We start from the raw sequence: 19,370 nt of genomic DNA, 5'->3' as shown, positions 1-19,370 counted from the left end.
TGCAGCCGGCATCCTCCTGTCGCAATGGAATCCCTAAAGACCCTGTTGGTGGCCAACCGCGGCGAGATCGCCGTGAGGATATTGAGGACCGCGAAGTATGACCTTGATTGCTCATGTCTTGCTTGGTTCCACTGTGTGTGACTAACCTGTTCTGCGTTCTAGGAAGCTGGGTATCCGCACCATTGCGATTTATACAGAACCGGATGCTGCTTCTACTCATGTCCATCTGGCAGACGAAGCGGTGCTGCTCTCTGGTGCCCCTTCTAAGGCGTACATAGACGGGTATGTGGAGTTTCTCCAGCTTCTCTTGTTGAAACATCACCCTTATCTGACTACCTCTGCAGTGACCAGATCGTAGACATCGCCAAGAAACACAATGTGGATGCCATCATTCCCGGTTATGGCTTCCTTTCAGAAAATGCGGACTTCGCCAGAGCGGTTACTGGAGCTGGCATGGTCTTCGCGGGCCCTTCTCCAGAGAGCATTGAAGCTTTCGGGCTGAAGCACACCGCCCGAGAGCTGGCCACGAAGGCCGGCGTCCCGATTGTACCAGGGACAAAGGATCTAGTTAAGAGCGAAGATGAAGCTGTTCAGGCTGCCAAGAACCTGGGATTTCCGGTATTTATAGAACAGAGCGCTTCATTTGAATTGATATTGACAACGTTTAGGTTATGCTCAAGGCTACCGCTGGTGGTGGCGGAATGGGGTTGCTCACATGCCATTCTGAAGATGAAGTGCGACAGTCCTTTGCGACTGTGAGATCCCGAGGTGAAGCTCTGTTCAAGAACGCTGGGATGTTTATCGAGCGCTACTATCCTTCTAGCCGTCATATTGAGGTCCAGGTCTTTGGAAACGGACACGGAACTGCCATACATTTTGGTGAGCGGGAGTGTTCCATTCAGAGAAGACATCAGAAAGTCATTGAAGAGTGCCCCAGTCCTTTCGTTGCAAGGAATCCTGAGTTGCGGCAGAAGCTTGGTGAGGCTGCCGTCCGTCTAGCGGAATCGATCAACTACGGGTCGGCTGGAACTATTGAATACCTCGTCGATGATGAGACCGGAGCCTTTTTCTTCCTTGAGATGAATACGCGCTTGCAGGTTGAGCATGGCATCACAGAACTCTGCTATGGCGTTGATTTAGTCGAGCTAATGTTGAAACAAGCTGATGCTCAACTTTCCGGAAAGCAGGGTCTGGATGCATCGTATCTCAAGAAGCTGCAGCCTTCTGGTCCAGATGGGGCGGCTATTGAGGCGCGTGTTTACGCTGAAAATCCGGCAAAAGACTTTGCGCCTTCTCCAGGTACGCTTCAAAGCGTAGAATGGAAAGAGATTCCGGGATCCAGAGTCGATACATGGGTCTATACGGGAACTAAAGTATCCGCAAATTATGGTATGTCGCCCAGCAATAGCTACCAATGCTTCAAGTACTAAGAAGACAACACAGATCCATTACTTGCGAAAGTCATGTATCATGCCCCCACGCGGGACCAGACCATCAATGGGATGCGTACTATACTAACGGAATCTCGCATCTGTGGCCCTCCAACCAATCTAGAGTTTCTGGCTGCAATCCTTGCGGACAAGGATTTTGCGGCGGGTAGAACGTTGACCAAGTTTTTGAACAGCTTCAAGTTCAGTCCCGCTGCCATCGATGTTCTTGCTGGCGGCGCATACACGCTCGTCGAAGACTGGCCTGGACGTCCAACCATTGGAAGAGGTTTCTGCCACTCTGGTCCTATGGACCCACTGGCTTTCCGCATTGCAAACGCTTTAGTAGGTAATCCTGTCGGCCTTGAGGCTCTGGAGATCACCTTGAGTGGGCCAGATCTGCGCTTCCTCGGACCTGCAGTGGTTGCCCTCTGTGGTGCTCCTATGGAAGCGAAACTGGACGACGCTCCATTCCCTATGTGGTCCAGAGTCCGGGTTTCGGCTGGCCAGCGGTTGACCATTGGCAAGACGACCGGGGGTGGCTGCAGAGCTTATCTTGCTGTGTTTGGTGGCTTTCCAGGTATTGCCAAGTGGTTTGGGTCCAAATCCACTTCTCCAATGGTCGGGGTTGGAGGCTATCAGGGCCGCCAGCTCGCATCTGGAGATCTTCTTACAATCACAGATCAGGTTCCAGATGTCAAGGGCGATCTTCGAATTCCTGAAAACCTTATTCCCAAATATCCCACTCACTGGGAAATTCTCGCGTTGCCAGGTCCTTACGACGAGGGATATATTACTCCTGAGAGTATTGACATGCTGTACGAAGCTACCTGGACGATTTCGCATAATGCAGCTAGAGGTGGAATCCGTCTTGTTGGTCCAAAGCCCAAGTGGGCTCGTTCTGACGGAGGAGAGGGAGGTGCACATCCCAGCAATCTCATCGAATACGGGTATCCCATGGGAACCTTGAACTGGACAGGTGACGATCCTGTTATCTTCCCGGTCGACTGCCCGGATTTTGGTGGTTTCGTGTCCAGCCACACCATTGTGAAAGCCGACTATTGGAAACTCGGACAGGTGAAGGCTGGTAACACGCTGAAGTACAGGCGTGTATCCCTGGAAGATGCGCTCTCCGTCCGTAGGAATGTGGAAGGCTTCGTCGATCAAGTCGTGGAGTGTTGCTCTAAGGGAGGTGATTTCAGTGGCATCTCGCCGTTGAAGGATGACCTACCACTGGAAAGAAAGAGGGGAGATGACGGGTACGGGTCTGCTCTTGTTCACCAGATCCCAGAGGAAGGAAATCAACCTCTCGTTTCTTACAGGCAGGTGAGGAAAAATTTTGTCCAGCGCGATACCGCAACTGACAACTTTCCAGGGTGGAGATGACTACCTGCTGATTGACTACGGTCACGGCGCTTTCGATCTAAATCATCGTTGCAGAGTCACAGCTCTCACCAAAACCTTACGGGAAGCGAAAGAGGATATCACCTTTTCAAGTGGACTTATCGGGACCGTTGGTTGCGGAAACTGTAAGGCGTCCATGTTCACGTCATACCGAAAAGCAACCATGTCTAACGTTTGACAGCGCTTATGCTTTATTACGACGGCCTGAAAATCCCACAGAGGAAACTGATCAGATATCTTTGCTCTCTTGAAGCTGAGCTTGGCGATCTCAGTGAAGCGAAGATGCCCAGCCGTCTGTTCCACCTCCCGCTTGCCTTCGAAAGCAAGCGACAGACAGCAGCGCTGCAACGATATATGGAGACGCAACGCCCTTACGCCTCCTATCTTCCAGACAACATTGATTTTGTTGCAAAAAATAATGCCTTCACCCGTGAAGAGTTTGAAAAGATCTACACGACGGGCAGTTTGATGGTTGTGGCTGTCGGTTTCTTTACTGCTCTTCCCATTGCGCTCCCAGTTGATCCTCGCCGACGGATGAACTGCCCAAAGATGAACCCCAGCAGAGTATACACTCCAGCGGGAGCGGTCTCCTGGGGAGGAAGTTGCATGGCGTATGTGGATTCTCTTTTGCCCATAGAATGAGCAGAAATCACTGACGCACCGTTTACAGATTGTACAACGTCGAGTCCCCAGGCGGGTATCAACTGACAGGAATGTCCATCCCAGGAGTCGACATCCTTGGCTCCAAGAAGGGCTACAGTCCAGAGAAACCGTGGTTGTTCGAGGACTTTGACCAGATCACCTTTTACCGTGTCACGGAAGAAGAATACGAGAAAGAGCTTGCCCTGTTCAACAGCGGCAGGTACGAATACAAGTGGGAAGATGTGATCTTCGATATGGCCGAGCACAACAAATTGCTCCGCGAGACGAAGGACGAAGTGGCTGCCATCAGAGCGCGCCAGCGGGAAGCGCAGGCGGAGATGGACAGGCTTGAAAGAGAGCTGCTTGAACGCTGGGAGAAGGAGAAGGCGGCGAATGAGATCCCGATGGATAAAGTTGAGGCTTTGTTGCAAGGTATGTTCAAGTTATCCAAATCTTCACACGAGAGAAAATTCACATGCTAAATGATCATGACAGACCCAGACATCATCCCCATCGAAGCACCGCTCAACGCCAACGTGTGGAAGATCGAAGTCAAGAAAGGAGACAAAATCGGCAGGGACCAAGTCGTGACGATCCTCGAAGCCATGAAGCTCGAGATCGCTGTCCGCGCGGAGCCTAACGTCGACGGTTGCACCGTCGAGAAGATCCTGATCAAGCCCAACGATGTGGTCGAGGCTGGAAAGCCGCTTCTTTTGGTTAGGAAGGCGTGAAGATAAGACGAGACCATCTATCTGTCAATGACTCAATGATTTAATGGGTGGCTTACGTTGTCATCATATTCTATTATATATATTTTGCCTCTATCTTCTAGAGTACACGAGATGTTCATACATGCCTGTCTTTTCCGCTTGTACATTTGCTGGATGCGTTACAATGACCGTTGGATACTTGTTTGTGTCTTTCCATGTTCAAGGATTTATTTGGTTACGAAAGAGACTCTGGTAGATTGCCGTGAACCACTGTGATATATGATATGACTATCATAGAAAATTCTGAGGATTCAGAATGACAATGACTCATGTTAACGTACCTTGAAAATCTACAACTATTTGTCTCCGTCATGTAAATTAACAAAGCTAGTTAGACCTTTTTTTTTTCTTCCGTAAATGAAACCTCTCCGTTTGGGTTGCAATCGCAACACAAGGGCAGTAAGTAAATGAGATAGGATGGTATGAACCGTGCACGAGATTATAATAACATCTGAAGCTCCCCCGGATATATATCCTACTGTACAGCTGAATATGATTATTACCAGACCAGACCTGTCCTTGATTTGACTAGAAGACATTCACAGAAAAATCGGATATTCCATTTATCACCATCATCATCATCAAGAAAGAGCATTAGACGGACAAGCAAGTTACCCCCACCCGGATATAGTAAACAATACATCCATCCCCTTAGAGAGACCGGACTCAATGTAACTAATTCCATACCAATACAAATACAAATCATTTCCTTCCTTTATCCATTCATCCCCACCAGAAACTCACACTAACCCCAGCCTTCAACCCCCGCACGTAATGCCACCACCCCACGGGAATATACAAACACTCCCCTTCCTTGAGCACCGTCTCGACGTACTTCGCCTCCGAGAAACCTGGCCACATCGAGTCCCACAGCTCCGATTCTGCCGGGGAGAGCTCGATCGCGGTTAGATCGACCTGTGAGGTATTGGACATGTCGATCAGGTGTGGTTCTCTCTGCTGCTGCTGCTGCTGGTGTCCGTCGTCGCCTTGCGGTTGATGAGAGGGATCTGGTTGTTGTTTTTCATTTACGGTTTCCATTCCCCTAGGATGGATTTGCGATGCGGGCGTATGCGGTGAGTACAGACGGATGTATTTCGCCCCGACGACCTGGACCAGAATGTTATGGTAGGGGTCGTGGTGGAGCGGGGAGATGGTCCAGGAGGGGCCGATCCAGGTGTTGATGATGGGGTCGGTCGGGAGACCGATTTCGTCTGGGTCTTCTTCTATGTTTGTGTTTCCGGCGTGGTTGCCTTTGGAGGAGAGGCCGTTCATGGTAGTATTATTAGGAGTAGTGTTTATGGGATTTGTATTGCTTTCTGTTGACGCCTTTTTGGATTGCGCTTGCGCTTCCCGCTCGCGACGTTTCGATTCGTATACTGGGGTCCCTGGTTCAGGACCTGGAGGATCAATGTAGCAGTAATCCGGGACGGAGATATCTTTGCGCAGAGCGGGGATCTGGGAGAGGAGGTCGTGCTGCGCCATGTATCCCGTCTGATCTTGGTCCCTGTCATCGTGGGTTTCTTTTTCGGTCTGGTCACTTTTCGTCTCTGCCGTCGACCTCCATAGATACTTCTCCACGAACTCCCTGAACTCGATGATGCGCTGGCCCCACCCCTCATCTGTATATGATCTGCCAATCTCTACGGGAACGAGTCTCCGTCCACCAAAGGTGCGCTCATACCAGTAGTCCCTGGACGACCATGGCCGTGTCGACAGCGCGGGCCAGTGGTCCACTGCATCCGTGATAACGAGCGGCGTGCGGACATTATGTATATGATGCTCGAGGGCGTCAAACGAAGGCGCCGAGACGCGGGGGATCGGATACTTCAAGGCTGGCGCGGGGGCTGTGTCCGGGGGGAAGAGAGGCGGGGAGAGCTTTCTACGCTTTGAAGGAGGGCCTTTCGCGCTAAGGTCGTCGAATTCTGGATCTGTAAATCCTGATTCCTCCGCTGTCGCGGCCTGGAGAGCTGCGAGGAGATCTTCGATGAGCGATTCGCGCAGCGGAGCTCCCGTCATGATCAGCGCCATGTCGAAGGTATGCACCACGGGTGACAGCCATGGTGCGTTGGGATCGATTTTCTTCCCTCCTCTTCCTCCTCCGTTGCCATGCTGTCCTTCTGTTCCCTTGTTGTTGTTTTCATCCTGTTGTTGTAGCCCGCGGCAGCCCTCTCGGATAGCACGACACGCCTTGACGATACTCGCATCCGTGTACAGCCGTCTCCAGCAATCCTTCACATCCTTGAACGGGAACACGCGTAGTTTCGCGTCCGCGAGGCGCAAGGCACCGTCAGGATCGTCGCGGAGTATTGAACGAAGCTTCTCGGGATCGTGGTCAAAGCATTCCTGGATCGGGTCGTCGGGGTGAGGATCTGCGGTGGTGATGGTGGAGAGAGCGGAGTCGACGAGACCTTGCAGCTGCTGCATTGCTGTAGCGGGATCAGCGAAGGTGGAAACAGCGTAGGGGACTCTGTAAGCTCATGGAATGAAATATTTATTTTCGGACGGATAGGAACTGGGGTATCTGAGACTGCTGCGGAGGAAGGGAATGAAGTGTTATATGTTGTGTGGCCTGAGGTTGTGGTCGACTCTGTATTCACGTCATCTGCGAAGTCATGAGGTGCACCCAGCTCCGTTGCCTGTTTTGGAGATTTTGGGAAATCCCCCGGAAATCTATCATTGCAAATAGTTGCAAGATAATGAGTTGAATGTCACTATAGTGGCTTTTGATTATTGTTCTACTGATTGTCGCGTACCTTGTGAGTCTCAGTCCGTCCAATAAAAATAAAAAATCTCGCCTGGTCAGCGCTGTGCAGGTGATACAACACAATGCTGTAGTTTTACCCATTGATATATATATATATATATATGTATATTTTTTAAAAAAACACACAGTATCTATTATCAAATGAGCTAGTATACAGGCACATTACTGCGCATACACATGAAACAGACATCCGCAACATATAAAGCCCAGTTGGTGACAGTGTCATCCCCTGAATTCAACAAAATTAGGCTATCAACTAGGTGTCTGACACCATGTCCCTTCTCATAAATCATACTGCATATACAAAGGTTCATTTCTTGTCCAACAATCCCACAACCCATTTTGGAATCCCACTAACGCCTTCACCTCTTATAGCACTCACAGGGACGGCACATATTTGCTCTTTCCATCCGTCCTTATAACCACCGGGGTGCTCTACCTCTCCCTTCTCAACTTTGGAAAGGTAATCGCGGAGCTTGAAAAAATTCTCCTGCGTTTCTGGAAGGTCTGCTTTGGTCGCAATGACGAACCAGGGTTTTGTGTAGATGGGAGGAAGTCTAAGAGGAGGGAGTGACCTCTTTTTGACTTGCGGTGTATCTTCAGAGTAAGCGACGTTTATGGGCGCCTCTGCATTGCGGTTTTCACCAAGACTCATCTGAGTGAGAGCGTCATCGAATGGACTCCAGGTGACAAGCTCATCGCCTGTTTCCGCAGAGTCTTTTGCGTCGCGGAGCCGTTCATATTGACCAAGTTCATGCCATAAGGCTTTGAGTCCTTGGATGGAGTCTCCAGAGCTGAGATCAACTACGAAGGCCAAAATTCGAGCTCTCTCGATGTGTCGGAGGAATCCTAAACCAAGACCACGATCGAGATGAGCCCCCTCGATTAGACCTGGAATATCTGCAATGGTAAAATTGGTGCGTCGAACTTTCGGATCGGATTCCACAAGTGGCCTGCCCTTGTGATCATCAATGACAACAGTGCCAATATTGGGAGAAAGGGTGGTGAATTCCCAGTTCCCAATTCGTGTACGACTATTTGTCAGGGAGCGGAGCAGTGTACTTTTGCCAGCGTTTGGTTTTCCAACCAGACCAACATCTGCAAGTAGTTTCAGCTCAAATTCCAGGTCTAGTCTCATGCCACCTTCGCCCTTAGAAGCGAATTTCGGCCGACTGATGGATCTCGAGACAAAATGTGGATTGCCATATCCACCAACGGCGCCTGCTGCGAGTAGCATTGGCCGGTCCATGTGCTTCGATAAGTCTAGATGGATAGGCGCCTTGGGCTCGAGAGCGGCCAAATTCGATCTCCGCGGAGGCAGTATTGGAAATTCAGTCGTCCAAAAATCGGAGGGCTGAGACGCGGGATAGAGCACCCAGCGGTCTCGAGAGGACGAATACAGATGCAACGCCTCATCTTCTCCAATCTCACCAATCATAGTTTTCAGACGAAGTTCTTCTTCCTCCACAGGGTCGTATCTCCCTACTTCACGCACAATGGTTCCAACCGGGACCTGTATGAGGACATCCTTGCCTCGCTGACCGCCCTGGCTCTTTCCCTGTCCATTTCTGCCTCGGCCGGCCTTTATGACACCTCTGCGGGCCAGTTTATGCAAGCTAGTCATACCCTCGATCGCTTGGATAAACACACTGCCACCGGTACCGCCATCGCCGCCATTAGGTGGACCCTCGTCGATGTATTTCTCTCGGTGGAAGGAGACGCACCCGTTCCCGCCCGAGCCAGCATAGACGGTAACTTGGCACTTGTCCTGAAATATAAACCGAGAATAGTCGTCCGGTGATGGATTCAAGTGAGAAAGGTCCGGGGAAGGTCCCGTAGACGAGGGCGTTTCATTGGATCGTCTTTGATTGCTCGTAGTACTCTGCCATCGGCAGCACTGCGCAAATCTTTTCACTGCATTCAGAGTTATATACCTAGAGCGCGGCGTTTGATTGAAGAGGAAAGGATAAAGGAAGGGCGCTAAAGTGGCCCGCAGTTTTGTCATTGTGGTGTATGATCACTTTCCATCCATGGCAAACAGGTGACGGATCGTTTTTAAAGGTAGATTAGAACGGAAGGCGGCATCAAAATTTTCCGCTGTCGCCAATCCGTAGTATTGATCAATTTACCAGCGAAAGACAGCACTCTGAGCTCAGTGACGGCGGCTATCAAATTACCGCGTCGAATCTTCAGCAGGATGTGATAATCCCGATTGTATCACGTGAGCGTCATAAATTAGCGTGTTTATCACGTGATAATCCGCTGCAAGTGACGGGCCGAGCTAAGGAGAAGTGCTATCGAAACTTCGGCTGCTCCATGAAATCTGCCACCGTCCCTTTCGGGACTCCTGCATAATGACCGGCATGAGCTAACATGGAAGACAGACTGGGATGCGAGTTGAAGACAGACTGGCATGCGGGACTAGCCTCAAGAGTGTCCACAGAACTTCTCTTCACATCGCCGTTCGGGCTCTGGTTGTGTTGCTACCTGACGCAGTACTCCGCACTGCCACCAAATCGAACCCTCCTTCTGATAGGTTCTGGACTTTAGGTTCTTGAGTTAGCACGAATATCCAATGCGAACAACAGAGACGGCAACGTGTTTGAGAGCAATTTGATTGTCAAGATCCATTTCTCAGACGGGAGGAACCCGCGAAAGCCGCTAATACCTGAATAGTACTACGCAAGTACTTGGGCCATCTTGTCATGTTCTACGCGTTATTTTAGCCAAGTGCTTCGCCACCCCCATTGATCTAGACTCCTTCTAGAGCCTTCTCCTTACAGCCCTGGAGGGGTCCGAGAGTCAGCAATGATACTACCCCACGCTCTTTTATTATTCTAGCATGACTCGGCTTCGTAACTATTATTTACTAACCTACTTCGTAGTAGGCAGGCTGATAAGGCGACCTGGCCATTAGACAAAGGGGGATACCGTGAAATTTGTCGGAGCCCCCTTATTATATTATTATTATTATTGATTGATTTAATTTCAGCAGGAACATGGGCTATATGGGCTATCTGAATAGGGACGAAGCCTCCTGCGTCTACCGACTCTTGGCCAAACATTAGCAGAGACTCATTTTACTTCGCTGATCCGTTCTCCAATGTTAATGATACCCATATGCCCCCAGGGATTAGTTTCCTGCAAGGCTATCTCCGTCGGAATCTAAATAACATTTCCTACTCTACTGGATAATTGCAGTTCACTGCTCCTCGTCGAGGCTGGAATGTGACTTAGAATGGTGTAAAATATCTGCTTGTGTTTGTTGGACGCCCTAGAACGTGCCCCTTAGATCTCTGGCCATGTATCGACCGGGCCGGAAAAATGTTGCAACAAGTTTAGCTCCATTCCAACCCCAGATTTCACTCGATATGACTTGCAGATAAAGCCGACCTTTATACGCACCGTTTGCATTCTGAACCTCGACGCTATTGTTGACAGAAGCTCCTGTCAGAGGAATAGATATGCGTAATACGGTATACGATATTGAAGCGAAGGCAACGGACCTATTTCTTCCTGTGCATGAAATTGATGCAAATACGCTGTACAAGATACCTCATGTACTGTGCTAATGCAGCAGCCATTAATATTCCAAGTTTCAACACGAAAAACATATCCGACCTCTACAACTGGATTTCCATGGACAAGGTCTTACAGAGCACATTTCATCTATAAGGAAACGGTGCTCTTGTGCAGAACGTTCTATGTACAGTTTGATCTGCATATGCGTAGCCCTACAAAGTATATTCGTCGCCCACGAATCGGCTGTCGGATTCTGAAGGAACAATACGAACACCGTCCCATCCAGAAAAGAAGAGCTAGAAGCGTTGTTCGAATGTCCCTAAAGCGGGGCTTCCCCGCTGCCCAAACTCAAGTGACTTGTGAGCCCGGTGGCAAGATTGGGATTTGCTCTCCCATTTGCTTCGTGCTCTCAATAGTAGCCGCCTCTGTCGGAATAGTACGCAAAATAGTTGTGGAGCTGGACAGTGATCCGCGAGGAATGGGAATAATCCCTTGCGGGCTTGGATGGCGTGCCATGTTGGTCCTCCGTACAGACTATTTGCTCACATGACCCGATAGGAAAAAAGAGCCCTTCAGCATCTCTACCCGTCGTCGCGGGACCGGATTGTGCTCCCGATGGAGACACGGCAGGGATTCTTTTTCTCACTGAAAATTTCCCAGTCACAGGTGGATCGTTCAGTTCGATAGTCAACAGTCCTTATGGTTTGACCCTGATCCCTGGAACGCGACTCGCTGGAGCACGGCGGTCAACTTGGGCGTTCCGGCCCCTGACTCTCTCCATCAACTCCACCCCAACCAAAAGACGTTCCCCAGTCAGCCACGGGCAGCGCGAGTGTTGAGCCACTAACGGAGATGCTAGGTACGCTTCGTTCGGCGGTTTACACAACCAGACATTCTTATTCGTGCGGGGAGAACTCTCTAGCTTGCCGGATGCACCAGCCACAGACTAGTACGTCCCACGAACGGACGCTGCTGCATCTCCTACGCGGTAGTCGAAACAGCAGGACCCTGTACAACTCTAATCTGGTGCTTCACGGTGAGCTGGACAGGACGTGTCAACAATGGACGGACCTAGAAGTCAGTTCAACGTTTCGAACTTTTGTGACCTAAACAGTGGCAAATACGACGACTTGTTGCGTTCCGCGGTGAATACACTATTCTTGGAGCAGTAGACGGGATAATACTCCAAGAAATCACCGACAGTTCAAAGGATCTGTCGTCATTAATCGCCAAAAGGCAACAGTCGCTCCATATCAGCTTCTGGGAATTTTCGCTCAAACTCGGAGCGTCCGCGGAACGCTTTTTCGAGTTTGGGTAACTATCGGCCAGGTCTTCGCCTATCGAGGATCATGACTGGCTGGGGTTCCTATATCACCTGCAGGCGATCGTCCCCTATCTGGACCCTGGAGTATTCACAGGGCTTCTGAATGATGTCAAGCAACAAACCTAGAACAAGCGGTCTCAAGTACATAAACCTGAGGGCCCCATGCACGGAAAATATATCAGACTCCTATCAAACGTACTCTGCATGGCTGGCCCGGAATCTCCGGTATAGAGTAGCGGTAGGGACTGAGGTATTATTCCCTACTGAACTGGCACTGCTTGACGACTGCTATCGAGGGCTACGATCACTACGTCATTCTGCTGATGTGCTGTGCAGCGCGGGCCCGACAGTCTGGCACGCAATGACGCCGCCGCGCCTTGACGGCGATCATGATTTTGCAATCCCCAGAAGTTAGAATGACCGGTAGCATGCCAAGGATAATGACCTCGCCTCACCAGTGACTACTATAACCACATCATAGGGCTCTGATGAGACTCATTTTGTATCGTATCTGTTTGCCGTGGCAGCTGGGCAATGGCCGGCGTTCGCAGGACTGCCCGTCGGCCAATCAGAGCACAACTCAGCCTAAAGAGTCGGCGTTCAATGTTGTCTCTGATCCTCTACTGACTGTTTAAAGGCTATCAACCGACGAATCAGTGAGGAGAATCACGATCTTGATCTTGTATGAAGTACTGTACGGAATATGATGATTCTGACCGTCAGATTGCATCTGCACAACAAGCATCGCCACTCGACTGGATTGTGGTCGTGTATGGAGTACGGAGTACACTGTCATCTCAGTCGGGCACTGTTTCTCCCCAGACTTCTAACGAGATCTGATGCGAAATTATTGTGAAGGCTATGGTGGTCATTTTTCGGATTTGATTCCTGACCGGCTTTGCAGGAATGCTAAGATATTGAAGATGCTCTGTTACTACTACGTAACTTGCAGGAGAATGTTACCCAACTTGCCACGCTCGAGATCCAGATCCCAGGATTATTGTGCTGCGCCCCGGGCTTCACCGCTTTCTTTCCGTCTTCTGGCCCTGCGGACTTGTGCTATCGATCGCGAACCCCCACTTCGTTGTCGCAGAGCGTCAGATGATTTTGTCTCAATAATGATAATACTCGGGGTTCTCAGGGCCCGTACAGTACCGATTGCTGTGATCCGCGAGCATGTGGGCAGCCGTTGCGCAGCCATTGCTGTCATTATTTCCGGGGTGATCGAGTCTCCATCGGACAGGCGCCATATGCATACAGAGTCTGAGAGTTTCGCACCTGACCGGCTATTATGCAAAGACTACAGTAGCTCAACAAACGAAGAACTCCGAGCTGCCCGAATGAACGCCAGGCCGAAAGTTTCCAAGTTGGATAGCCGTCAGGCGGCAGGTGTTCTTTGTGAGCGTGCCCAACCGGACGCCAGACTTGGTGATCCCCCTCACACACGACAGCTTGCTGTGAGAAAGCAGTCTAACGAGCGCATCGCATTTGAACACGTGAGAACTGCAGCGGACTGCTATGCAGGGGATTTGGTGCCAGCGTTGCGCTGCTTTCAGCAGGCCGAGCGGTTAGTGAGCCGCACCAGACTCGGGAGGTTCAACCAGAGATGCCGCAATGGCGATCGACCGCTCGCAGGTTGGATCACATCGCGTGGGGATGTGTGATGATGCGCGCTACATGTACATGTACATGCCATCAGCCTGGATTGACATCATGGCCAAGCTAGCCGCCCGTCGCAGAAGCTTCTTCGGGGCATCCTGGCCGTCTGGTCGTTGCGATGTGCGATGACGTCTATTGCAGTGGATGGCCCCAATCGCCCTCGCTCTCTGCGTCCACCCGAGCTTCTGCGCAGTGTCCAACGCGACAAGAGGCCATGAAACAGCCGATGTTCGCCCTATCACGTCTAGCCGAAGGATTTGGCCATCACACGCGGCTAACTGTCCCAGATCCCGTCGTGACTCGCGTGGCTCGAGATCTCAGGCGGCTCAGCTGCCCTAACCAGGCACTAGGGCCCACGTCGAGACACTATTAGCCTAGGCTACCAGAAAGGACAATTCGGCATGACAAGGTCCCAAAAATGATACCATTCTCTTGGTTTATTTCCCCGGCGTAGCGCGAGCTCATCGGGGATTTTACCGGTGCGGAAGACCAGTGACCCGCTATGGTAACATGGCTGGCCTGTCAGCCCCCCTTGTTGTTATCCCTTCGTACATCTCCGTCCTGCGAGTCTGGCACGTCAGGCTGACCAACTGCCTCAAAAGCCGGGCTCGAGGTCTGTAACGGAGAGTGGCTTTCGGAACATCACCCCCATTGCTGCGTAGACCATGGCTTTCCAACTGGTGGGACGTGTGAAAAGGCAGGATGGATTGAGTTCTCGGCAGCGCAGAAGTTGCCAGCGCTGCAACGCAAACCATGCCCCGTCACCTCCGTGTTTCAGCAAGGCCTCCTCGCTTCCCCGGGTTGGAGAAAATGACCTCATCGTTGTTTTCAGGTCAGAGACATCGATTCCTCTCTCTGTGAGTAGTCAGAGACGCATCGGAGGATTTGTCAGAGCTAGGTCTATCGGTTGAAGAATGTGAGGAACGAGATTAAGCATAATCGACGGCGACCATCCGTTTCGGCCTTTCTTGTTTTCTAAACCTCTCCATACCGCCCCGTCTTTCAACGCCTGTAAGGGTTAACGGTCGACTGTTCTCGGAACGCATGATTTGTGAGCCGGCCGGGACTCGCCCAACGCAACCTTCTAACAACTTACCCAGTTCGGATCTTGACCCACTCCGGGTTGTGATGACATCTCTCCAGAGTTTCAATAAAAAATTGCTTCCCCTGGTCCGGCATACCGGCTTTGGCGTACACCGCATTTCCTGCCTTCACAAGGCAAACTCTATCATCGATAGGGTATCGGATCGTTTCCTTTTCGCTTTCCCCTTTTTCTACGGCCCGCAGGCTATCGGAAGTGGCAGCAGGGAAGAAAAGTTAATTCCATTCCTTACCAAAATTCCCCGGCCCTGTGGGCCCCCTTGTGTGTTAGCTAAACAAAGATATCGTCCCTGCTAGATCTATCACTAACCCGGCCTCCTGGGAAGATGAGGATGGGGTCGATCATCGTCGCCTTACGCCACACTTAGCGTGCTTCTAGATGCCTAGCCGAAACGACTTCGCTGTTCCCCGGGGCCCAAGGCTCAGGTCCATGGGCCGCCCGTCGATGTGCTGGTGTGATCCTCGACTGGGGCTCTGGGTCCCTCATTGATCTGACGGATTTCACAAAATGGTCTGCGTGCCTACGCGTCCGATGTATGGAGTACAGGGCCTCTCGGGTTTCGTACTGTCTGGCTGTACTGTGAGGAATCGGTCCGGTCTGGCTCTCTGCTGTTTGGTAACTTTTGTTACTCATGTCACTCTGCTGCTGCCCGTCGGTGTTGGCACTGCCCCCCTTCCCTAGCTTTTATTGTTTCCTTGTCCATGTTGCATCTTCCCGTTGGCTGAGACGCTATGTCTTGCGGTCTTATCCGTTCCCCAGGAATCGGAGCTTAAAAAGGGATGTGGACCTTCAGATGCTTGTCCACCGTCATCCCGAGTCGAGCGAAGCGCTCTTGACCTCTGACCCTCAGTGCTTTACCGCGTGCCTGATCACATATTTTACCCACTTTGGATACTTTTCATTTAACTCTAAGCTGCCCCCCCCCCCCTCCACCGGTGTCCTTCTAGTCGGGTCCGAAGCTGCTTTTTCATACTCTTAGGTTCCTCAACTTGAACTATTTCTTTCCTCCCTTCTCTTGGAATCAGACGATTTATTGACTTGGGATTGTCCGATATTCTCTATTTGACCTCGCTTAGCCCTTCAGTTGGACTTAAACATTACCTCACTCGAAACTCATAACGAGCTGGAGTTTCGCAGGGATATGTGGACGTCATTTGAATTCCTTCCCTAGGGTTGCTTGACAATACTCCAACTCATCTTTACCGCACTTAAGCGTTACGGGACATATTCTTTCAGGATCTACTTCTGTCTCATCCTGGAAGGATTTCCTTTCGGAAAAAGAACAGATCGCACACATTTCACGATGTTCAGCCGGCTCTCCTTTTTGCAGGGGCGGCAACGTGGCATGGATCATGAAAAAAACCCATTTCCAATGCGCCAGCTCTTTGTGTTGGGTATGTACGCTTTCCCTACCTTCTTTTGAACCTTTTCAATCGACAGTTAGTGGACTTTAAATCTTTTTGGTTTTCGATCCTCACCAGAGTTGCTGGTTGTTTTGCAAGTCTAGAGAAAACGGCGAATTTGCTGACTGTTTCTCAAGCTCTATGTCGGATTTGTGAGCCAATCGCTTTCATGTCCATCTTTCCTTATGTCTACTATATGGTCGAGTCATTTCACGTGACGGACAACGACCGCAAGATTGCACTTTATGCTGGAATGATAACGTCATCTTTTACCTTTGCCGAGTTCTCTACCGGCATGTTCTGGGGTCGTATGAGTGACCGAATAGGAAGAAAACCGGTCCTTATCATGGGCCTAATTGGAACGGCTATTAGCATGGTGGTATTTGGATTCGCTTCCAACCTACCAATGGCTATGATTGCACGCGCTCTCGGTGGACTGCTCAACGGAAACATAGGCGTCTTGCAGACCACGGTCGCTGAGATAGTGACCGTGAAGGAACACCAACCACGTGCATATTCGATTATGCCATTTGTTTGGTGCTTAGGATCAATTATCGGGCCCGCATTGGGAGGTGCCCTGGCGCAGCCTTGTGAGAATTATCCCTGGCTGTTCCAACGCAACACTGTCTTTGACCGCTTCCCTTTTCTCCTTCCGAACCTTGTTTGCATCGTCATCCTCGCATTAGGGATTACAATTGGCTATCTGTTCTTGGAAGAGACGCATCCGGAGAAGAAATATCGTCGCGACCGCGGACTTGAATTGGGTCACATGCTTCTTGATAGGTGCCTGAGATCTCGTGTACAGCTTCCAGAAGATGGGAAATTCGACGTGAATCACGAATCGGACCACTTTCTGTTTGAGGATGATCCTCCACCTGCCTACAGGAGCACAGAGGGCTCCCCTCGTCTGTCTTCCGTCAAGGATCCGCGGCCAACATCTGAGGAGGACGACCTCGAATGCCAATCGAGGAGCAAGGCTGGCGGATTCCGCAACATTTTCACGAAGCAGATAATATTCAACATTATCAGCTACGGTGTGCTTGCATAGTAAGCCCAACCATAAAAGCCAGGTACTTTTGTTCCAATGCTGACTCTGTTTTAGCCACAGCGTGTCATTCGACCAGTTAATGCCGGTATTTCTGAGCACACCAAAATCCGATTCCCAAGTAACCCTTCCGTTTAAATTTACCGGCGGCCTAGCTCTGTCCACCAAGGCGATTGGCTTTATGCTCGCAGTGCAGGGTGTCTATTCGATGATCGCCCAGCTATGGCTCTTTCCGCTTGTTGTCCGGCACTTTGGGACGCTCCGGACTTTTCGCTTTGTTCTGGCAATCTGGCCGCCACTCTACTTTGCGGTTCCTTACCTTGTCCTCCTGCCTTCTCGCCTTCAGATGCCAGCGGCCTACGTTGCATTGATCAGCAAGATAACGCTCCACGTGATTGCATTCCCTGCTAGTGCGATACTACTCGCCAACGCTGCCCCGTGCTTGACCGTCCTTGGGTCGATCAACGGTGTCGCAGCTTCAACAGCGAGTTTAAGTCGAGCGTTCGGCCCAACCGTGACCGGGTTCCTCCATTCAAGAGGCCTCGACAGTGGATATTCGATACTCTCATGGTGGGCCTGCGGCATTGTGTGTGCCATTGGCGCAATAGAGAGCTTCTGGATGGAGGAGCTTGACCCCAGCCATCGCGAGAACTCCGAGAAAGCTGAGAGCAGCGAACCACATGTCAGCAGATCTGAACGCCGTGGCTCTCTGTTTGTGTCACACGGTGGAAATCCAATCCCCGAGGAGGAAGTGAGACTGCTGTCGTCTGCTCGGTCGAGTCTAGACATGGACTCGGATGTCCACGAACTAAACTTGGATGCCAGCGACGATTACCCCAAAGCATAGTGGGGAGGCCTCCCGCCTTTTTCGGGCACGGTTCACTTTTGATGCGGACATGCATTCATCTCTACTTGCTCGATCCACAGCTATGACGGGTGGCGCACTTTCTTTGTCTTCGACTCTTCTCTTTTTCTGGAAAACAACTCATACGATTTTAACTCGCTTCCATGGACGCATTCTTGGGGACTTCTGCTCTATTTTTAGCGATAAAAAGGCACGGAGTCCAGGCGCGGTACTAGGAAACAACAATTTAACATCAACACACTTGACTATCGGGATAAGGGAATGCGTCGGTATCTGGTTATTTCATTTGATGATTTTCTCAAATATCATTTTTAGTCTTTTATACCATGGGTTTTTGCATTGCGGAATCTTGCATTGCATGGGTTTCTGGGCGGCATTTTGGATTTAGCGATTTCTTTTGCAAAATTGATAACCCCTCTATGGTAGCTGAAGGTTTTCTTGAGTAAAACTTTTCTTTCGATACATTTCTTTTCTCTTTTTTCTTTTTTTTCTTATCTTTACAATGGTGAATTATGGCATGAACATTGGAGTCACAGTACAAGCCGACGGTGGTGCATTGGAACAAGAAGGAACACGAATCTTTTCCACTGTTACGTTGATGTCAATTGCATTTCGGGTATTTTCTGCTACATTTTTTCTTCCAGTTTTTTCCTTGTCGTCGGCATTTTCATTTTCTATGCTTTTTCTTTACGCTAAGTTATGCGGGTGGCACAGTTGGTTTGTATTCACTACAACAGATCCGGAAATCGATACATCCGATGATTGGAGTTGATCCACTTTGTTCTGTATATTCGAACATCTTGAGGCTCGTATGTGCGTCTCCATGATACCCCGAGTTGCGTTTTAAACAAATCGGGGGAAAAGAAGCAAAAAACTCACTGCAAGAAACATAGACGGCGCGCTGCAACCTGCGCACGCACACTGCGCCCGCATGACCAACATCAGAGCACAGGCCCTCGTGCTCTTCCCAGTCTCGCATGGGAAAAGTCCCGGGAAGCGAAAGCAGGATTCCGCTCACGTAGGTACTCGTCTCGACGAGCAAACAACGCGCTCATGCTGTGCTATTTTTTTTCTTTTCGCGAAGACAGACCGCCGCGATTCCTACCCGACGAATTGCGTGGGCGTGGGGGGATATCATGCAGACAAGGTGCGGGGATGTATATCTCCTTGTTTTTTTATTTATGCTCCTGCGAGGGTTGGAATGCGCGCAGAGATGGGGATTATCTGTATGATGGATGAGGGAGGTCCCCAGTCTACTTCGAATCAGAGCTCTTTAAGAAGTCCAATATATAGCTTCCGTGGAACATGGGATGTGTGCACCCCTCCACTCCCTCCCTCTCCCTACACACACCGACCAGGGAGCCGGGACGGATGGACGGACCGACAGGCGGACAGATAGACAAGGCAGACAGACGACAACCATTCCAGGGTTACTAACTGGCT

General features: G+C 50.5%; 4 protein-coding genes across 4 annotated transcripts; 2 read left to right on the top strand and 2 right to left on the bottom strand.

The window, feature by feature from the left end:
* Positions 1-24: 24 nt before the first annotated feature.
* Positions 25-4,204, top strand: VTN00DRAFT_9415 (uncharacterized protein; the record flags this gene model as incomplete). Its single annotated transcript, XM_069436373.1, has 9 exons — positions 25-95; positions 163-282; positions 345-618; positions 669-1,389; positions 1,444-2,753; positions 2,803-2,956; positions 3,013-3,442; positions 3,502-3,905; positions 3,969-4,204. The coding sequence occupies 9 exons, from the start codon at positions 25-27 to the stop codon at positions 4,202-4,204; spliced, it is 3,720 nt and encodes a 1,239-aa protein (XP_069285000.1).
* A 762-nt stretch (positions 4,205-4,966) lies between these two features.
* Positions 4,967-6,667, bottom strand: VTN00DRAFT_9414 (uncharacterized protein; the record flags this gene model as incomplete). The annotated part of the gene is made up of 1 exon (XM_069436372.1): positions 4,967-6,667. The coding sequence occupies one exon, from the start codon at positions 6,665-6,667 to the stop codon at positions 4,967-4,969; it is 1,701 nt and encodes a 566-aa protein (XP_069284999.1).
* Positions 6,668-7,317: 650 nt separating this feature from the next.
* VTN00DRAFT_9413 (uncharacterized protein) lies at positions 7,318-9,012 on the bottom strand (the record flags this gene model as incomplete). Its single annotated transcript, XM_069436371.1, has 1 exon — positions 7,318-9,012. One exon carries the CDS (start codon positions 9,010-9,012, stop codon positions 7,318-7,320), a length of 1,695 nt encoding a protein of 564 aa, XP_069284998.1.
* A 7,174-nt stretch (positions 9,013-16,186) lies between these two features.
* Positions 16,187-17,909, top strand: VTN00DRAFT_9412 (uncharacterized protein; the record flags this gene model as incomplete). The annotated part of the gene is made up of 2 exons (XM_069436370.1): positions 16,187-17,064; positions 17,120-17,909. 2 exons carry the CDS (start codon positions 16,187-16,189, stop codon positions 17,907-17,909), a joined length of 1,668 nt encoding a protein of 555 aa, XP_069284997.1.
* Positions 17,910-19,370: the final 1,461 nt, after the last annotated feature.

Source organism: Thermoascus crustaceus (assembly GCF_041956765.1).
Source record: "Thermoascus crustaceus strain CBS 181.67 unplaced genomic scaffold VTN00scaffold_7, whole genome shotgun sequence".
NCBI lineage: Eukaryota > Fungi > Ascomycota > Eurotiomycetes > Eurotiales > Thermoascaceae > Thermoascus > Thermoascus crustaceus.
Note: the sequence above shows the minus strand (reverse complement) of the source record. Positions and strands in the feature narration are given on the sequence as shown.